The sequence below is a fragment of the Phoenix dactylifera genome, chromosome 2 (assembly GCF_051530095.1).
Source record: "Phoenix dactylifera cultivar Ajwa chromosome 2, Ajwa_hap1_PhDact_Kaust_v1.1, whole genome shotgun sequence".
Classification (NCBI taxonomy): domain Eukaryota; kingdom Viridiplantae; phylum Streptophyta; class Magnoliopsida; order Arecales; family Arecaceae; genus Phoenix; species Phoenix dactylifera.
In genome coordinates this window covers 43,839,519-43,858,622 of record NC_143191.1, presented here as the reverse complement: position 1 = coordinate 43,858,622, position 19,104 = coordinate 43,839,519, and the positions used below count along the sequence as shown (strand labels likewise).

Genomic DNA, 19,104 nt, shown 5'->3' with positions numbered 1-19,104 from the left:
TATCTATTGACTCTGGTCATTAAGGGAGAAGGTAGGATATTGTCACAATGTCACTAAATACTCAAAAGTCATTGGGGTGGCATGGAAGCAGTAATTATTTTTTCCAGGATCTTCCCGTGACTCAGGGTTTCTGGTCACCCCAGAGGGCAAGTAAGCGGACCGGGGGAGTGTTTTTATTGAATTGAATGACGCCATGGCTTCGAAGAATGGCCACCCCGGTCCCCTCCGTATCTCTCCAAAATTTTTTGCTACGTTTTTCGAGCGCGCTCTCTCGTTCTCTCTCGAGTATAAATAGCTCGTGCATGGGTTGGTGTTGGAAACAGGGAGAGCCCCCCTGTTTCTGCGTGGGTTCCGATTCTTGGGGTGGAAGCGGATGGAGGAGAGGAGAGTAGCCGATTTCCTCCCGGAACGCAAATCCGGGGCAATGGAGAACAAGAAAAGAAGAAAAACGTGGGACCATTGCCTATCCCTTCCCCACTCCTCTGCCTCCGCCGCCGACTCTCTTTCTCCCCGCGCTCTGCTCTCCCGGCTGCGCCTCTCGCTCCACAAGCCATCGCCGGCCCGCGGCGGAGGAGTAGGGGACGGGATGGGATGCGGGATGCGGTTCCCGAGGCATTGCTCTTGCAAGAAGGAGAAGGAAGAGGAGAAAGGGGAGGTGGAAGGCGAGGAGAATGAGGTGGAGGTGGGCGGAGGGAAAGTGGTGGACTCACCTGTTTCGGAGCCGCCGGCGAGCGAAAGGAGGGCCCCGCCGTCTCCGGACGCCGCTACTGTGGAAGGCGGCACGGAGGGTTCCGAGGAGAAAGGTAACAGCGCTCTCCGTCTCTTCTGGCCTCGGAGTTTTCCTCCATTCCTCTTGCTTCAGATGCCTGGATATGATTCTAGTGCTGTTCCTGTGCTTTGCTTGCAGAGTCTTACAGTTTTGAGTTTAACTCTGCTTGTTCCCCGACTCTCTTTGTAATTCTCTCTCGTGTCCTTCGTCTTGGAGGCTCCGTTTGAAAACTTTTGGAATTGAGAAGGAAGAAATGGAACGGAAAGAAAGTTAAAAATTTTAATGCTCGGGAGAATTTTAGTGGAGGAAAAGAATTGAAACTTAATAAATTTTTTATAATACCTATTTACTCTTAAATTAAAAAAAAACTCAATTAAAAAAACAAAGATATCCTAGGGCATCTTTTGTTTTAACTTTTCATATGTCATCTCCATCTCCATATGCTCATTTGCTGCACCTATACGGAGCTCCATCTCCGCAGCTGCACTTTTTTGGAGGAGCAACGGTTGTTAAGCTTCAAAGATAAACTTATTTTCTCCCTCCAAAGGGTATTTTAGTAAAAATGTTAAAAAGGTATGCTTTCTTTTCTTTCCTCTTCAAACTTCCAAACAAGAGGAAGTAAAGTACTCTCTCTTCCCTCCAAAACTCCCAAACAAGAGGAGAAGAAAGTCTATGTCATTTCTTTTTTTTCTTTTCCCTCCTCATTAAAGTTTTTCTTTCTTTTCTTTTTTCTTCTCCCCAAAACTCCCAAACGGGGGCTAAATTTACCTTCAGATTGCAGTTATAGTTTGTATTTTTCTTGGTGCTCAGGAGATTTTCGATTAGCTATTACAAAGGTTTCCATTCCTGTGCTCTTCTTTGATAGGAAAATGGAGGTTTATTTCTTGTCAAAGTTCTTCTAATGCTTGCTTTCCAAATTATGGCGTTTTGCTTTTAACTTCTGATCATGTATGGCAAGACCTGTGCATTTCAAAAAATTTTTGGGAAGTATTTTGAACGTTTTTGTATCTTCTCTTCTCTTTGTTGAGACAAATAAAATTTTTCTAATAGCAGTTCATCACTGAAATGGTATTCTTTTATGTGCATCATGGCTGTACCTTTCATTTAACTTAATACATATTCACTGCTGTTTCTTGTGCTGAAATTGCTAGAGATGGCAAGTGATGAAGGAGCCTTTTATCATCATCCCTTTTGTGTTCTTGATGAAACCATTTTTAATCCTTAACTGGAAATACATGCTTCATTCAGGAAGGAAGCCAGAAGAAGTCTCTTTAAACCTAGGTATGGGGATAGGTCTGGTCTTTCTCTTAGCCAGGAGTGCAACTGAATTCAGTAAGATGGTAGAACTGCGGGCGCAGATGGAAATGCTGCTTAAAGACATTAAGGATGAGATCCAGAGGAAGGAAATACCTCCTAACTATACAGTGTCAAATAATATTATTGGCTATTCTACATCGAATAGCTTTGGAAATGGAAATACAGGCAATTCCATATCTTTGCAAAATGATGGAGCATCTTGCCATTTGCCAATGTTGCACACTGCCATGGAATCTGCTACACAGTCGAAGTGTGAGACAGCCACAAGGAGCAAAAGGTGCTTGGAGATTGATCAAATAGAAGCAGAGCTTGAAGTTGAACTGCAACGTCTGCGACTCGATTCGGAAGACAAAGATTCATCTGCCTATCTACAACCACACAGAATGGAGGTATTATTCTTAAAAAAAATGTTTTGCCTTCCTTGTATGGAGAAAATGTATCATATGCGACATGTATTAATTCAATTTAGGTTACAAAGCCTCTGATAATGAACTAAAAACTCGACATTGTTACTGGTCATCCTACTTTCAGTACTCCCATGTAACAATAGAACTCCACTCCATGTAGCTCTGTTACTTTTGCTTTCTTCTTGTAGATATCTGTTTCCTGCTTGTAAGTCACTGCAACAATTGCTGCCAATACTTGATCGTGAATCTAGTTATATATGCTGCCACAATGATTAGAATTTGACGGCATTTTCCTTTTGTTTCTTTGACTATGCTTGTGCAGTCCTGAAAATTTAAAATTAGATGCTTACAATTTATTGTCTTTTTTCTTCTGTCGTCCATGATGTCACCTTACTCATTAGCAACCTCTAGCTAATAGGCTTGATCCCTATCTTTTTTTGATTGAAAGCGCTTGTAGGCAATGTGCTATAACATGGTGGTGTAGCCTTCCATGAAAATTCCTCTGACCCCCCGAGTTCCGGTTAAATCCGGATTTGATCTCATGTCAAAAGTTACCAGCTTGGTAAGCCAGCACCTTCATTTGACTCCTGATTCAAAGACGATACGATGGTTCAAAACCCATGCGTAAACCCAGAGGAATTTGAAAGTGTAAATTATATTTTAGTTTGAGCTATGATCAGATATTCCTGTTTATACTTTAGATTTGGATGACAAACCTATCAGATGAATTGGCTACAAGGAAAGTAAAATCCATGTCTTCTTTAAGCTAGCAGTAAAGGGGAGAAGCACAAAATTATATCCTTTAACTGAATTATAATTTATCAATTTCAGCTAGGGATATTGGATGAGTCAAGGATATCCCAGCATTACTTCCAGGTTTCAATAAAGGCTGGATCAGTAGAAGATGATGTCTTCAATGTAATTAAAACTGAGAGGTTTAGCTGAAGAATAAGCAGTTCAAGAGTGATGTGCAAACTTCAAGTACTTTTGAGAGTTCAAAGGGGAAAACATTATATCAGGTCTAATTAAATGTGTTGTGAGAAAACATTATATCAAGTCTAACTAAATATATGTACAATATATGCATGTATTTTGTCAATAGATTAATATAGACATTCATGTCCTTATCTTTATCTTACCAACATAACATACCAACTTACTTACAGTCAAGTGGGAATGCGGATCCTTCTGAGAACTTCAGCCAAAGTTCTGAAGAAGGCGACGAAGCCGAAGAGAGAAGTTGTCGCTGTGGGGTTGACCCGCGTGAGCTGGAAAGGAGATTGCATGAGCTTCTAGAAACAAGACAGCAAGAGAGGATAGCAGAGCTCGAATCTGCACTGGATTGTGCTGAGAGAATGCTACGTGAAAGGGACAGAGAGATATGCTGGTGGAGGGACACCACAAGGCTGGTCTCACATCATAAGGACGAAACTCTGTTTAGATGAGCTACTAATTGGGAGCCAAACATGCAATCCTTGGTTGTCACTTCTTAAGCAGAGTCTTCCTTGTTTCAAAGGAAAGCCTAAAAGACATTCTCTTGTACCAGGTAATTGTGCAACAAATGCATCATGTAGCAATTTTCTTGGAACATTTTGGATGCATTTTTCAAGTGATTTATGGTGGTGAAGCTGAAATGAAGAATGCAGCAAGATGAATCAAAGAACTGTTTGGCTTGTTATTGTACTTCAGGACGCAATTACTTGATCCCCCTTTTCCTCTTCTGTAGCAATGAGTCAGATTTTTGCAGTATATGTAGACTTCTGCAACATCCATCCTCCTGCACCCCATTGAACCTTGTAAGGACTCCTTTAAAGTGATGAATCACCATGGATTATGATGTTTGTTTCAGCTTTTGATGCTTTTGAAATCTGCAGAGTAAATAGTCTGGTGCTATAAATATAAAATATATAAATAAATCTACCTCATCCTATTAACTTAAGTTTTTGGGATAAGTGGTGATTTTAATATGGTATCGAGCCCATATGTGAGGAAGAGTGTAAGAAAATATAAAATATATAAACAAATCTATCTCATCCTATCAACTTAAGCTTTTGGGATAAGTCGTGATTTTAACAGCTATCAGGTCAAGCCAACCAATTGAGACTAGTTTGGTTTTAATCGTGATTATGATCAAAACCCCACTAGGGACTTCCTCTTCCCCATCCATCGTGGTTGAAAATTTTCCATTAAGTATATACTTATTGTGAGGTTTCAATCTTCTGCTTTGAAAGCTTAAGAAGGTACCTTATTTTTCACAAAAAAAAAAAAAAACGGCACGTATCGTTATAGCTTGACTTCCTCTTTACTACTCTATCATTCCAAACGAACAGAACATAACATATTCCGATCTTAGCTCTACTTATTGTCGTGCAACTTTGCAGTCATATTCATATTCCATAAGGTCTTATTCAAAGTTCTTGCCTACCTGAGCTTGCCAAGGTTTTGCATGATGTGCGCACAATGTTGGCCTGGTTGGGCCACTGTGCTGAGCTGTTTTTCCATGTGCATACATCCATGGCAAGATAGCAACTGCAAAAGGAAGGGATTGAGCTAGGTCTCGCCTCATCGGTCGGTCCGCTTAGAAATAGACTGCAAGATTGAGCTTTCTTTTTCTTTCTTTCTCCCCACCCCCTCTCTTTATCATATTCATGATTCTTCTTTTCTTTTTCTTCTTCTTTTCAAATCATAATTAAGCTCTATTGAGATTGTATCCAGCAAAAATTAGTTTTTTCGATTCTTTTCTACCGACGCTTCTTTTTTGCGAACACGCAAAAATTAATTTTGTGAACACGCAAAAATTTGCTAACGCTTTTTAGTAGCATCCGCAGAGATGAAACTAAGATGACCCTAATTGGCGTCGTGAAAAGCAAATTGTAAGACAACGCTTCTAAGCATCATTGACGACCAAAGAGAAGCATCGGCGGAATCCTACTCGCTAAACATCCCACTTAACACTAATTTTTCTCTTAAAACTCTGAGCCAAACGTCGCCTAAAAGCGTCGTCGATGCCAACCGAGGCCCAGAGAAAGCCCATGGTGTCGACGATGCTTATAAGCGTCATCGGACACCATCCCACCCTATGCCCCTATTATAAAATGCCGCGACCCTGCTGGAAGCCCTGGAAGCCCTAGCCGGAAGCTCTCCAACCCCCCTTTTCCTTCTTCTCTCCATCTTGCCACGACCCTGGAAACCCTAAAAACCCTAGCTGGAAGCTCCCCAACCCCCCTCTTCCTTCTTCTCTCCATCTTGGCGAGAAAATCCCTAGATATTACTGTCTCCGAGCTCTAAATTTATCCGGGTAAAAATTTCACCAGATTTGTCTTGCACTCGGGATCTCCTTTTCGGTCTTAGCGTATTGCAAAGCAAAGAAAAAGTTAAGGCAAGAAAAAAAAGAATGAAAAAAATGATGTTTCCAGCTTCTGGTCTTTGACAACCGTTGTAAGGACAACAAAACCTATACTTATGTGTGTTCAACACTAACACTATAGGCGGGACCAGTTGTAGTATGATCGCCGAGTGGCGTTTCTTCATTTTTCCAACCTAGAAACCTAGGTTTTTGATTCTCGAGTCATCTTTCTCTATTTGTTTGATCAATTGGAGTATTAGAGGTTTTGGGGTTATATGTTTTGGTTTTAAGGTTATATGTCATACATGTCTGAATTTTTTTCAGGAAGCTCTACAATTTTTTCGATCGACGCCATGCCTCCCAAACGATCCCAGAGAAATTTCAAGATCTCTGTTCTCTTCGGTTCCACATTCGAGGGATCGACGCTCGTGGTTCGAAAAATGATCCAAGAATCTGATGAGATGGCGAAGCCCGAAGAGGACTGGGGGGCCGTTGCAATCCCCATTGCCGGAAGCTTGTTCGAAGCGGAGGGCGCCGTTGCAGTCCCCATTGCCAAACCCCTCATCAGAAAGAAGTCGGAAGCTTGTCTGAAGTGGGTTGTATGTTTTTGTTTACTATTTTTTGTATTTTGTGGCATTCATCTATAATCCTATCCATTTTGTTAAAAAATATACGATCATCTCTAATCCACATTGTAATTTAGGGATGCAAAGGAGATGCAAACGGAATTTGAGAGAACCATTGATCAGTCTCTTCCATTGTAATTTGTAAAAAAATATCATATAAAATATATTTTGTAAAAGAAACATCGAGCATCTGTAAAAAAAACCATGGAATCAGATTTTTTTTAATTAATCTTTTTATTTTTTAAAAAAAATAATTCTAACAACACTTATAAGCGTTGGCCTATCTTCAGTTTCCGCCCACGCTTATAAACGTCGGCGAACTCTAACATAGCTTCCGTTTTTTGCCGACACTTTTAAAAAGCGCCGGCAAAAAAAATTTCCACCCCCATTTATACGACTCTTTTGGAAGGGTCAGCGCCAAAATTACCAATACTTATAAGCGTTGGTAGAGGCTCTAAAAGCATCAGAAAAGACTAAATTTTTTGTAGTTTAACCTAGGCTTCACCTTTGCCGTAAAGCAACTAAGCCAGGTATAACAACCCAAAACCTCACCCAAAATAGCTAGTCGGAACGTATTATTTGGGTTTCTTGAATCTGTATAAGTACCCCTTATGATCCCCAACAAATCGAATAGAAGGAAGCATTAACTGCACCACCTTGCTCTGAAACTGTTTGCATGGCACCAGCTGCCTGCCCCTGAAAGATGGACCAACTATTCCTGAATGCACCACCTCACAGCAATCTGCACACAGAGCTCCAGCTCATGAGATCCTGGTGCTCGGTGTGCAACTCCTTCAGACACCCACTAACCTACTGTTTTACAACGCGGAAGATCTGGAGTGCAGCAGGAGCTGGACTCTGAAGGCTGGGGAGCCATCCGTGGGGTAGAATGGACCTCATTTCACGCACTACGGTGTGAAAGCCGTTCATGCAATGCTCCTCATTTGGCCAAAGCATGCAAATTATTGAAGCTGGGCCTAGCTCAAATCAAGCTTCACCCTTGGATGGATCTTACAAAATGAAAAAAAAGGAAAGAAAACCCCATAAGTAACATAGTCTAATATCATCTGGATTCTAATGGCTAAAGGATTCTCTTACATGATGGCAAAAACTTTAGAGTGTTTATTCGGTACTCTCTGGTAGAAAAAACATCGGAAATTTGTAAAGAAACCCCCAAAAGATGGTCAGATCCATAAGCTATACAGAATCACAGATGTTGATGTGCAACTATTATAATAATAACAATACAGATGTCAGAATTTCTCCAGTGAGCTATATTAATAAAAACTATGGTGTGGACACCAGTGCTAAGTCAGCCATCACTCGAGTCTACGGTTGCCACCGGTCCAGCCAGTTCTAGTCTTATGATATTATTTTAGATTGATTTTATATTATTTTGTTTTATTTTATGAGCTTATTTGCATATTGTTATTTTAGAACTTTTATGGAATTATTTTCTTTGTAGGGGTCTTTTGTTATTTTGGAACCCTATATATGGGTCCCTACATTGTTTAGGAGGATGATGCTATGATGAATAAAAAATGATTATTCTCTTCTTTTAGCCTTAGTGTGAAGTCTTGAGCTAGGGCTAGGTAGGAAGCCTTCCTCTTTCCTTCTTCTTCTCCTCTCCTCCTTCTCTTTTTCTCCCTCTTTTTTCCTGGTGTCCTGCATCAAACTATTTATGGACATACATGGCATTGGTCCAATAATGCCTGTAAATTTCTCCCAGAAATTAATAGAACCAACGTCAAAACAGGCATAGGCTGTCCATGGTTACTGGAGCAATTAGTCTCCTGTTCTTTTTGTGGGCGTAGTGGATTGAGTGGCCTACAAGGACAGGCTTTTGGATGCAATGGAGAAAGCTGCCATAATTTTCTAAAATGTTAGTGGATGTGTTGTAAAGAGAGTGTGGCCCAGCGGAGAAAAAGAAGGGAAAAAGTTGATTTGTGATTGAAACAAGACAAGGATGAACACCTATTTATTTAGCTAGGACGAGCACCCTTTGCTAAAGATAATTCTAGTCTAAGCAAGCTCTGTCCTGACTACAAAAGAAGGTCTCCTACTGACCTCAGGAAAAAATAAATAAATAAAGGTCTCTTCGTACGGAAGAACAGTTCTAAATCTCAGGTTCCTTGCCTGCTGAGGCCACTGATATTGGCCATCATACAGAGTCTTAAGTCATGTGATTACTCAAGCAGCTAGGGTCTATTTGTCCACCAAAGCGTGTTGAGCAATGAGGTCATCAATACGACTGATGGTTTAACCGCATCTTTTCACACGAGTTACTTCTTTCTAAGCTGACAGATTAAGGCTAGATTGGCCTGTCAGGTGGAATCCTCAAATTGTGCAAGTAAGCCAATCAAAATGAGCAATGTTAATGTAACACAAATTCTCAGAGAAAAAAAAAAGTTGCACTGCTAGATTGTCCTGCTCTTTGCACTTTGATGTGGCTAAAATATGATATGTGGTGTAGAGAAGTTTAATTTTATTTGAATTCGAACTGTTGGGCTGATCCAGGTAAGAAAAGCTGAGAACTCTTCTCATTGAATTAAGGACTCTAGAACCTGAATCCAAGAAAGACTCTTCATCAATTCAAAAAAAAAAAAAAAAAAACAACACCCAAAGAGGTATTCGAACTCTCCATCAATTATCCTTTTTTCTCTAGTCTTTTTGCTTGTCCCATTTCTGTTCCTCCAAAGCCCTCTCTAACTTAGGTATCAGAGTATCCGACCGGAGTTAATCTGGTGAGCCTTTCTTTTCTTTGTTGTGCGGGACAACAACATCTCATGAACCACTGGAGCGCGGATCGGAGCCTTTTGATCATCAAATCGGATTTTGGATGGCAACAATAACATTTACCTAGTAAACTCAAAGATGAAATTCCCTTAGATCGATAAGACTATTTAAACTTGAATTAGATATATAATATTCTCTCAAAATTTTTATACAATTTTCTCATCATTTAGATGTACAGTATGCTTATACTAACCCCCTGTCCTGTCTCTTAAAATGTCAAGATCATTATCTTCATTTTGTCCGACTAATCGGTATCCACTTTGATGTTTACCTGCAACCCCCTGTACTACTATGAATGCTGCATCCAATGCTTGCCAAGTTGAGGAAAAGATCATTTAGTTTGAGTGAGACCCATGGTCTCCTAGTTGGACTTTCATATGAACGACCATCCAGTAACTTTCTAGGTTTTGACTGGGGGAGAAGTGGGTTATGCTAGTGTTTTGCTCTTTGTAGTCTTGATTTTCAGATCTCAAATTTAATCTTTATCTCTAGCCACTGATGAATGGAACGTCTGGTCCCAACAATATGTGATGTTTTAGTACTTTGTTATGGCAAAAGATGTTCCAATTGAAGACGATTTTTTTTATATTTCTTTTCATATTATGTTAACGTTTAATATATCCTTTTCCTCTCAGACTGGGAAAAAAAATCCTTATCCTCAATGACCATGGGAGATGGTTTGAGAGGAGTCCAAGATTGTATCATTTTAGATAATCTGAACTCTTAATTTTACTTGCCCCCCATCAATATATGTGACTTCCAATGCTCCTAAAGAATAATGGCTTATGCATGAAAAACGCTAGTTGACAACAAATGTGGGATAGTTTATAGTACACCTTTCTCATCACTTTATCGCCACAACCGTCTAAAATCAAAGGAATGATAAGCATTATTTTAAAGATAAGGAGATTTTATTTTGAAAATGTTTACACTATATCTCAATAATCTAGCAGACAGCCAAAGCAAGTGTCATATGGATTAAGTTTGATAGAATCATAGTAGATGAGAAACATATGACTCTTGCTAAGACTAAAGAGAGTTTGGCTATGTAAGCTCAAATCTTGAGCCGTTGGAGTAGAAGACCAAGGCAATTATGCGGGTCTTGGATTCCTAAAAATAGAGGACTATATTAAAGGTCGAATAAGGAAAAATGGCCAACACAAGGTATGACTATCAATTCGGTAGTTGTACAATGATTATGCTTATATACGTGCATAGTAATAGATAGTTAACGTGCCCAAAAGCAGTTGTTATGTACTAGTATAAATAAGTGGAACTGTTCTTTGTAAAAGAGCCCTTCAACAATTTATTTTTTATCTTTACCTTTTATCTTATGAGTAAGCATAATTTAAATTATCTACTGTAGCCTAGGGCTATGCTCTAAGCCATCCTACGTTCTTTTTTCGTAGCCCAATGCTACACTTCTATCCATTTCTATTTCATCCGAATGGTGATGTGATGGTGGCAAAAGTTTTTGAAGATCAAGATACCTAGGTTCATGCTATTGTCCATCCTTCCTTCAATCCAAATCTTTTCGACTACCTCAATATCGATAGCACGCCCGCACACATATCGAGGTCTCGCTCAAGCAAGCTCCGCGGCATGCTCTCCTTCTCAACCATCCAAGCTTTCTGGCATATCTGGTGAGATCTTGCATAGTTGCCACTGTATTACTAAGAAGATGATGCAAGATTGCAGGATGATGACCCTCCTATCAATTTCAGACCAATCTGGAGGTACAATTTGTTGGAGATGCACTTGATCTGAGGTCTGGACTGAATTGCGCATCTAGTCGCTATTTGCAAGTTGGTTCAATGCTGAACCAGATCGAACGCGCACGTCGGCCTTATCTCCAGGGACTCCGCACGTGTTACCTAACTCTCTGACTCTGACTTCCTTCCACTCCGTGAAATCTCCGCCGGTCAAAGCACCGAATTATTGCTTTGCTTTGGTCCGCCATAAAAGCAGCTTCCATCCGACCTGATCATCTCGTCGCGTGATCTGACGGATGTGCCGCAGCCCCCGCACTCATGATAAGGAAAAGGAAGCACCCGAGCGATCCGAATCCAACCCCTAATCACCTCCCCTTCTTAATTAACCCCGGTCAATTCCCCCAAATTAATCCAGAAATTATGATGATAAATTGATCATCATTCATATAGTTATAAATAGCAACTAGATACGAGATGTCCGTCTTCTTCAAGGGCTCTTTTCTCCCAAATCCCACAACCACCGCTTTCTTATTCCGCCCAGAGAATACAACAGAGGAGAAGAAGAGCTGTTTCTTCCCTCTTTCGAATTCCCCTATTCCAACCCTAACCCTAACCCGAACCCTAGTTTTCGGGATAACGAGGCCATGCAGCCGAGCAGCAGAGAAATGCAAGGGATGGGCTCTCCGTTGAATGGGATATCCTCGTCCGCCGGCGCCGCGGCGGCCGCGGCCCAGATCTCCCTCCAGGAGCTCCACGACGGCCACCGGCAGCAGCAGATCCAGAACACTGGCATGCAGGTCCCGGGTTCGCACTTTGGCCACTCCGCCGATGGCCACGACGACTTCCTCGACCAGATGCTCTGCAGCCTTCCCTCCTCCTGGCCGGACCTCGGCAACCCCAAGTCTCCCTGGGACCTGACCTCTTCTTCCAACCCGAACGGCCTCGCCGGCAAGTCGCCCGAGGATTCCGCCGCCGCCGCCGCCGTCGCGGCGGAGGGGCTCCAATACGTTCCATACGACGAGTCCGTGCTGCTCGCTTCCCAGCTCCGGCAGCACCAGATCAGCGGCGGGAGCTCGCCGGCTGGGAAGCAGCCGATGCTGCTTCAGCTCAACCAGCACCACCAACAGCAGCAGCAGATGCTACTCCAGGGCATGGGGAGATCTCCGGTGGTCGCTGGCGGCGGGGATTCCGGGCTTCTTCCGCTGCCACTGAGCCTAGGGAGCGGCGGCTCGGCCGATTCCCGCCTTCTCGTGGACAGATCTCGAGGCGAAGTCGACCGTTCCTTCAAATGCCCCAATCACACCGTACGATCCTTTATTTCCACTACTTTCTCTCTCATTGGTTTCGAAATTTTATTTTACTTTTATTATTTTTTTTCCTTTTGGGGCCAGGGTGGGGAAGGGCTCTACAACGGATTCGGCGGATCGCTTCAGCAAGCTGCTGAAGCAGCCACCCAACAGCATTTCCACCGTCCCCAGGTTCTCCACCCCCTAAGTTTTCCTGGTAAAATGACGGTCTTTCTACGAGCATTTTGGTATTAATTATTAAATTCGAAACGAACAGGGCGCGTCGATGCCGGCTCAGAACTTTGGAGGATCGCCGGCGGCGGCGTCCTCCGGCGGCGGTACGGCTCCGCCGAGGCAGCGGGTGCGGGCGAGAAGAGGCCAGGCGACGGATCCCCACAGCATCGCCGAACGAGTAATCCGAAAATAAAACCTATTTTATTGTCGAAATGTTAAAAAAATGTTAAGGGAGGGAGAAATTAATTGGGCGCAATAAATGCGAAGTGGCAGTTACTCCTTTGGATTTGGATCTGTTTCTTTCTTTTCTCTGCCATCTTTCTCCTTCTCTTCTGTTTGTATGCACGCTTTTAATGGAGTCGTTGGCTCTGTGTTTTTTTGTTCCTTTCCTTTCCGTGCGCAGCTTCGCAGGGAGAGAATCGCAGAGAGGATGAAAGCTCTCCAGGAGCTGGTGCCAAACGCCAATAAGGTCCACCTGTCTTCTTCCTCACTCTCTTGTTTTCTTCCGGTCTTTTTCCTTTCTAATTTTTATTTATATAACTGCCCATATAAATTCAAATTTACAGATAACTCCTCATTTTCGATGATTACACTCACACCATAACAAATTGGACTGTTTGCACTGACCACAATTGGCTTCTTAGATAGAAAATAATAACCCATCCTTTACACTCCTTGTCCAGTAGAAAATGTGAAGTGAAACGGGGATAGCTAATTTGCACTAAAATTTGCAACAACATCAGATGTGACCCTTACTAGAGACCAATCAGATTCGTGAACGAGGATTCATTAGATCATCTCAGACGGGGGTTTAGACTTCTGTTAATGACCAAAGGTTGTTAGTTAAATCAATTCAAACCGGTCAAAAGCAATCGAGACGTGGCTGTTGGAGAGGACCAAGTCATGGTATATTCCTATTTTTGGCGGAATATCAATTGTAGTAGGAGTTTCGTATACGTGGAAACAGCTGTATTATGGGTGGCATGCCCAATTCCATAACTTGTTGGGTTAACTACAGTGCAAAGTTCTCTTTGTTTTGGCATCATCAACATCAGCACCATTACATCCGAAATAGAGGATTGATTTAGAAGGACATTTATGTAAATTCCAGTAACCATAGAATCTGGGTTTCTGGATGACCTGTGGCAACCGGGAAACCGTGTGTCCGCTTGTCGGATGCTAGTTGGAGAAAGGGAACCGGCCCTTCGTTTTTCGTTTATTATGTCCTTCGAGAACATAACAAGAGCTCGCAGAAATCTAATGGTGCGCTTGCGGCTCCCCAGAGACATCCCCTGCTCGGACGTCGCGTTGGTTCGCCGCACTTTTCGAAACCAAACGCGTCGCTTTGCCGACTTAGTGGAGCACTCGTCACGCCGCCGGCGTAATGGACCGCAATTCCAAGCCACTTGTCTCGGGACAAGGATATTCTTGTCACTTTCACTGTTTATTTGAGTTTTAGTTTTTTTTCTTTTTTTGATACAAATTTTAGCTACTGATTATTGTTATTAAAATGCTTGGATGAATGACAGACGGACAAGGCCTCGATGCTGGATGAGATCATCGACTACGTGAAATTCCTCCAGCTCCAAGTCAAGGCAACTTCTCGTCTCCTTACTCTTTTTATCAAATAAATAATTATTAACGCAAATCGTATCGTTCTGGTGTTCTATTAATTACTTATTTAAACTTTGTTTAACCGTTAGATTTATACACCTAATGCGCCTCCCTTATTTCTCTGTGGTCGGGTACACCGTATCCAAATCAGGTGCTGAGCATGAGTAGGTTAGGTGGGGCAGCGGCGGTCGCCCCACTTGTGGCTGATATGTCCTCAGAGGTAGCTTTCGCTTACCCTTCCCTCTTCCTTTCTTTCTTAGTTAGTATCGGTATAAGATATTCCCGGTCGGCCTGGTCCGGCCCCGATTTGGCGTATGACTTCCGCTTCTTTCCGCTAGTCGGGAAAAGGCAAGGAGTTATTTACACGCCGGAATATCTTATTCTGGTTGATAGCGATTGATCAGGACAGCAGCAACAGCGGCACGCGTGCCACCCTGTAGAATCCCCAAGATACCCTTTCTTTTTTTTTTCTTTTATGAAAATAATAAGGATTTAAAAGGGATTGGCGGTGATTGGATCCAGGGGCAGAGCGGGAGGGGCGGGAGTAACGGCGCGGCGGGTAACGACAGCTTAACGGTGACGGAGCACCAGGTGGCGAAGCTAATGGAAGAGGACATGGGGTCGGCGATGCAGTACCTTCAGGGCAAGGGGCTCTGCCTCATGCCCATCTCCCTCGCCTCCGCCATCTCAGCCACCTGCCACCCCCGCCCGGGGGTCGGAGGCGTCGGCGCGGCGGGAAACAGTGGGGCCGCCCACCACCTGACCTCCGGACTCATCCCGGCCTTACCACCTCCCAACCACAGCAACGCAGCCGCCGGCACCGCCGGAGGAGGCGGCGATGCCCCCCCTTCGCCGAGCTTGTCCGTGCTGACGGTGCAGTCCGCCATAGCTAACGGCGCCGACAACGACGTCTCCCGGCCCTTCGTCAAGGACGCTGCCTCCGTCTCCAAACCCTAAGCTAAGACCCTCAAAAAACTGGGGGAGAAAAAGAGAAGGCTTTTTGGTTGTAATCTATGTGGGGAAAAGAATGGATAAAGAGGCAAAGCACGTCAAACGGAGTCTACGGAAATAAGGACGTCGGCGTCTTGACGGCCGTATTTGCTTGGACTTAAGAGGAAGGCGTCAACCACCCCACAGCTCCGTTCTTCCCTTTTTCTCCATCAGCTTTTTTTTTTTTTTCTTTCCTCTCTTTGCTTTTCTCCTCTGAATCAACTTTTTTTCAGTCTTTATCCAAGCCTTCTTTTGTGTTTAATTTTAATCGAAGTTTGTCGTCTTACGATTGGCTGTGCATAGGTGACTAATGCTCCAGAGCAATGATTAACATTAAACTATATGATGCGATAATACTGTGTAAAATTTTCCCCTTGAATTTAAAAGAGAAAGGAAGCGAAGGCGGTTGGGTTTGGTGAGGTGGTCAAAGGGCGGAAATGATGGCACTGGTGATGACATTTGGAGGTGGGGATGCTTCGATTAAAGATTGCCATAATTATTGTAGCCTTGGTTGCAAAAGGGGAGTGCGTGTTGAGTGAGGATTGCTACATGGTCTATAACCGGGGTTGTGATTATGTAACTTATGACTACTAGCGGGTATATATTTCTGTTGAAAGTGTGAAGAGTCAAACAGGTAGTAATAGTATAATATGTAGTATTTTATAAGGGTTTTAGCAACGATGATATGATGGCTTTGATGATAATAATAGAAAGGAGAGATGTGCAGGCGACTAAGGTGGGGTTTTGTTTCTCTCTCTCTCTTGCACGTCGTGGTTGCTCTCTTTTCTCGGGTAGCGTGTGTCGTCTAGCAATCCAGATATTCCACAAACACAGAGAGTGATATGGGTGGGGATGGAGATGTTGGAGGCATTTGCGTGCGGCTGTCTGCGACTTGTCTAGGCATGGGAGAAGACGACCAAATGCAGGGCATATGACAGTCTTGTCTCTGTTACATCCACCTATTCATGTTTGTTCCTTCATCTTCCGAGGGGATATCAGTTAAAACGAACTTGCACCAGAGAATTATGATACAAGATCCTGTTTTACTTCATGTAAACCATCTCATCCACTATTCTATGCCGATGCACTAAAAATTTTGATGCAGCATGGTACATGGCCTAGCATGTGGCGGGACATCATCAACAGCTGTATTATTGCTGCTCTTTAATAAAAAGGAGCAGCTGCTATACATGCATTTGGTGCTATGCTTTTGGAAGTGAAGCAAACAAAATCACATACATAAGAAACATATAAGAAATAAAAACTAGTTTATTTTGCATCCCACTGTGATCGCATCGGAGAATCCAATTGATGGGTCTCAAAATAGACCATATAAAGGGCCGGCCAATCAAAGCCCGCCATGCGGCTTCTGAATCAACAACCAAAGTCCGCTACATAGCGAGTCTAAATGTTACGCTTGTGAGCCGGCCCGAAGAGGACAGCCGAAGGCCACCTTTCCTGTGGCACGATGAAGCAAACAAGAAGATAGGAATCTTCTTTCTCTTTCGCTTCCGGCGGAAATCGGACACTCCCAAAGCAATTCGAGTTCATCTAGAACTCGGAGGCTTTACCTATTTAATCCCCCTCCTCCTCCTTGGATTTCCTCCACCGGAATCACCAAAGATTGTTGCCGATTCCAAGCATTCTTTCCGAGTCTCCTCCTCACTTCGTCGCCAGAAAGAGTCACCGGAAAGCCTCGTTGGATTTGTATCTGCAACAGGGTACCTCTATTTCGGTTCTCTTTCCCCTTTTTCTAAGTACGCCGTTGTCGTCGACTGAAATCTACTAGATGTCACCACCACCGGCTACTACCTTGCCAGACCACCTTGATCACAGCCACCAATCGTTCTCTTTCCTCCTCTGTTTTACCAAGAAAGAAAGAAAAGAAGAAGAAGAAAAGAGGAGGAAAGAGAGAGAGTCACCCCTCTCTTATTTTCTCTCTTCTCTCTCCACTTTCTCTCTCTTCTCTCTACTTTTTCTCACTAGAAGATCTATGGAACCCAGCATCGGTTCTTGTTGACCTGATCTACGAACCCGAGTTGATCTCCTATAAAGGGGTCTAATCTGCTCTAGTGCCCAAGTTGCCTACTTGACCGATCACCTGGTCCTATTAAGTGTCCATGAAATCCACTGATGATCTATATTAAATGACCCTGGCCCTAATCGAGTTTGTGCCCCATAATTTATTAGTCGAATCGCTCATGCCTGACCTACCTGAAACTACCTTGCGCTTGGTCAAGTCTTCTCGTACTATTTTATTAATGTCATCAATTTTGCTATTAATATTTTAAATAGATCTAGCAGAGTCATCTGGCGAAATCTGACGGTCTAAGATGAAAGAGGTAAGTAAATCTTATACTCTTTATTAATTTTCGAACTTGTAAGTAGATCTTACACTCCTTATTATTTTTCAAATTTTTACTTATTTTCTAGTATTATGAAAATATAAAAATAGTATTAAATATTGATGATATCATCTTTTCTTAAAATCAAGAATCAAGTATACGATATTATTAAACTCATAATTTATTGTGAAATAATGGTTCCATCATTGTTTTACTGTTAAGCACTGTAATTATATTATGAAAAGAATAATTTCATGATTAGTCTACCCTTAAATTCTTATTTAAGGGCTATGAACTCTATAAGCTATTTAGTATTTTATTCATATATGATTCAAAAAAATATGATTCAAAAAATATGACTTAAGAAAAATTGTTTTAAAAATCTCGGCAAAAAGGCTCTAAGATAGCTATGTATGATCCTTAAAAGTGGGGTAAATCGATATCCAGTTTTATATGACCCTGGCAGCGGGTAATAGTAGTTGGCATATGACTCTACTAGCGGATAATAGTAGTTGGCATACAACTATGCCGGTGGATAATAGTAGTTGACATACGACCCTACCAATGGATAATAGTAGCTAGTGTTTGTCGATTATGACTCTGCCACATGTATAATAGTGACCTTAGCATTTAGTCTGAAAGCAATAATTTGACCAATAATATGGTTAAATGGTAAATGATTTATGATTTTATTTATACTATACACCAAAAACCATGTTGATGAAATATGAATGATTTATGAATGCATAATTAGCTTTATGACTTGTTTTAATACACTGTACTATATAACGTTTTACTTTGTAATATCTGTTATTTTTTTAAAATGATGTATTGACATACAAAAACTTATTCTTGATCCGGTAAAATAATAGAAGGTTTACTTACTAAGCTGTATTGCTTATATACCTCTATGTTTCTTTTTCTCTCTCCAGACAAATAGAGTCAATAGAAATGAAGGATGGTTCAGGTTTCGAGTTCATGTTAGTAAACTTGGCGATGTAAATAGCAGAGCAGAATTTTAATTTTTCAGTTGATTATGAATTTGTAGTTAATAATTTTTTTGAATATTGAGGATTATGTGTTTGGATTTAGATGCCCTAAACCAGTATTGGTTGCAATTATTGGATAATGAAATTGAATTCCTATTTATTCTATTATTTTTTAGATGGATTTGAAAGCAAATGTAATGTTGGCTTCATATTATCGTGAGTTGTACCTCTCGTAGCATGACCACGTCATGTTCCAAATCTAGAGCATGACACCTTTAGCTGGCGACACTTCGGCCGTGATCTCGAGCGATTTCCGAAATTATGCCGACGAGATGGGTGGGGGGTGATACGCGTGCGAAACACCCGCGTCTGATTCTCAAAGCGCATGGAGACATGTCGATTACAGCCGACCCACATGCTCGAATTCCTAGACGACAGACGCTCGCCTCTGCCAATATAATCCTCTCTCTAGAAAATCTTCCAAATAAGTACTCTGATACCCTAACAGACTATTACACTATCACCCACTAAGAACCTTCTGTATTTTTTTTGCATCACCCTGCCTTAGACATTGGGGGATCCCCTACTAGATGCACTCTGGCAAGAAAGCTTTTTTATCTCTGTTGTTTCAAATTGGAGCTCGATTGCAAACCATGACCTGAGACACTCCAAA

At 42.1% G+C, this 19,104-nt stretch overlaps 2 protein-coding genes across 2 annotated transcripts; both read left to right on the top strand.

Annotated features, from left to right (window-relative positions):
• The first annotated feature begins 161 nt into the window (after positions 1-161).
• Positions 162-4,332, top strand: LOC103714252 (protein POLAR LOCALIZATION DURING ASYMMETRIC DIVISION AND REDISTRIBUTION-like). Its single transcript, XM_008801439.6, has 3 exons — positions 162-803; positions 2,018-2,475; positions 3,660-4,332. The coding sequence occupies exons 1-3, from the start codon at positions 374-376 to the stop codon at positions 3,936-3,938; spliced, it is 1,167 nt and encodes a 388-aa protein (XP_008799661.4). The 5' UTR covers positions 162-373; the 3' UTR covers positions 3,939-4,332.
• Positions 4,333-11,323: 6,991 nt separating this feature from the next.
• On the top strand, positions 11,324-15,397 carry LOC103714236 (bHLH transcription factor RHL1). Its single transcript, XM_008801423.6, has 7 exons — positions 11,324-12,277; positions 12,365-12,451; positions 12,537-12,671; positions 12,897-12,962; positions 14,023-14,088; positions 14,259-14,327; positions 14,630-15,397. Exons 1-7 carry the CDS (start codon positions 11,618-11,620, stop codon positions 15,062-15,064), a joined length of 1,518 nt encoding a protein of 505 aa, XP_008799645.4. The 5' UTR covers positions 11,324-11,617; the 3' UTR covers positions 15,065-15,397.
• Positions 15,398-19,104: the final 3,707 nt, after the last annotated feature.

Bases quoted from the DNA above. Each gene is read 5' to 3' on its own strand.
- LOC103714252 (XM_008801439.6), top strand. From the start codon at position 374: ATGGAGGAGAGGAGAGTAGCCGATTTCCTCCCGGAACGCAAATCCGGG. The intron at 804-2,017 runs GTAACAGCGCTC...TGCTTCATTCAG, and splicing joins GGAGGGTTCCGAGGAGAAAG to GAAGGAAGCCAGAAGAAGTC. The intron at 2,476-3,659 runs GTATTATTCTTA...ACTTACTTACAG, and splicing joins TACAACCACACAGAATGGAG to TCAAGTGGGAATGCGGATCC.
- LOC103714236 (XM_008801423.6), top strand. From the start codon at position 11,618: ATGCAGCCGAGCAGCAGAGAAATGCAAGGGATGGGCTCTCCGTTGAAT. The intron at 12,963-14,022 runs GTCCACCTGTCT...GATGAATGACAG, and splicing joins TGGTGCCAAACGCCAATAAG to ACGGACAAGGCCTCGATGCT. The intron at 14,089-14,258 runs GCAACTTCTCGT...TATCCAAATCAG, and splicing joins TCCTCCAGCTCCAAGTCAAG to GTGCTGAGCATGAGTAGGTT.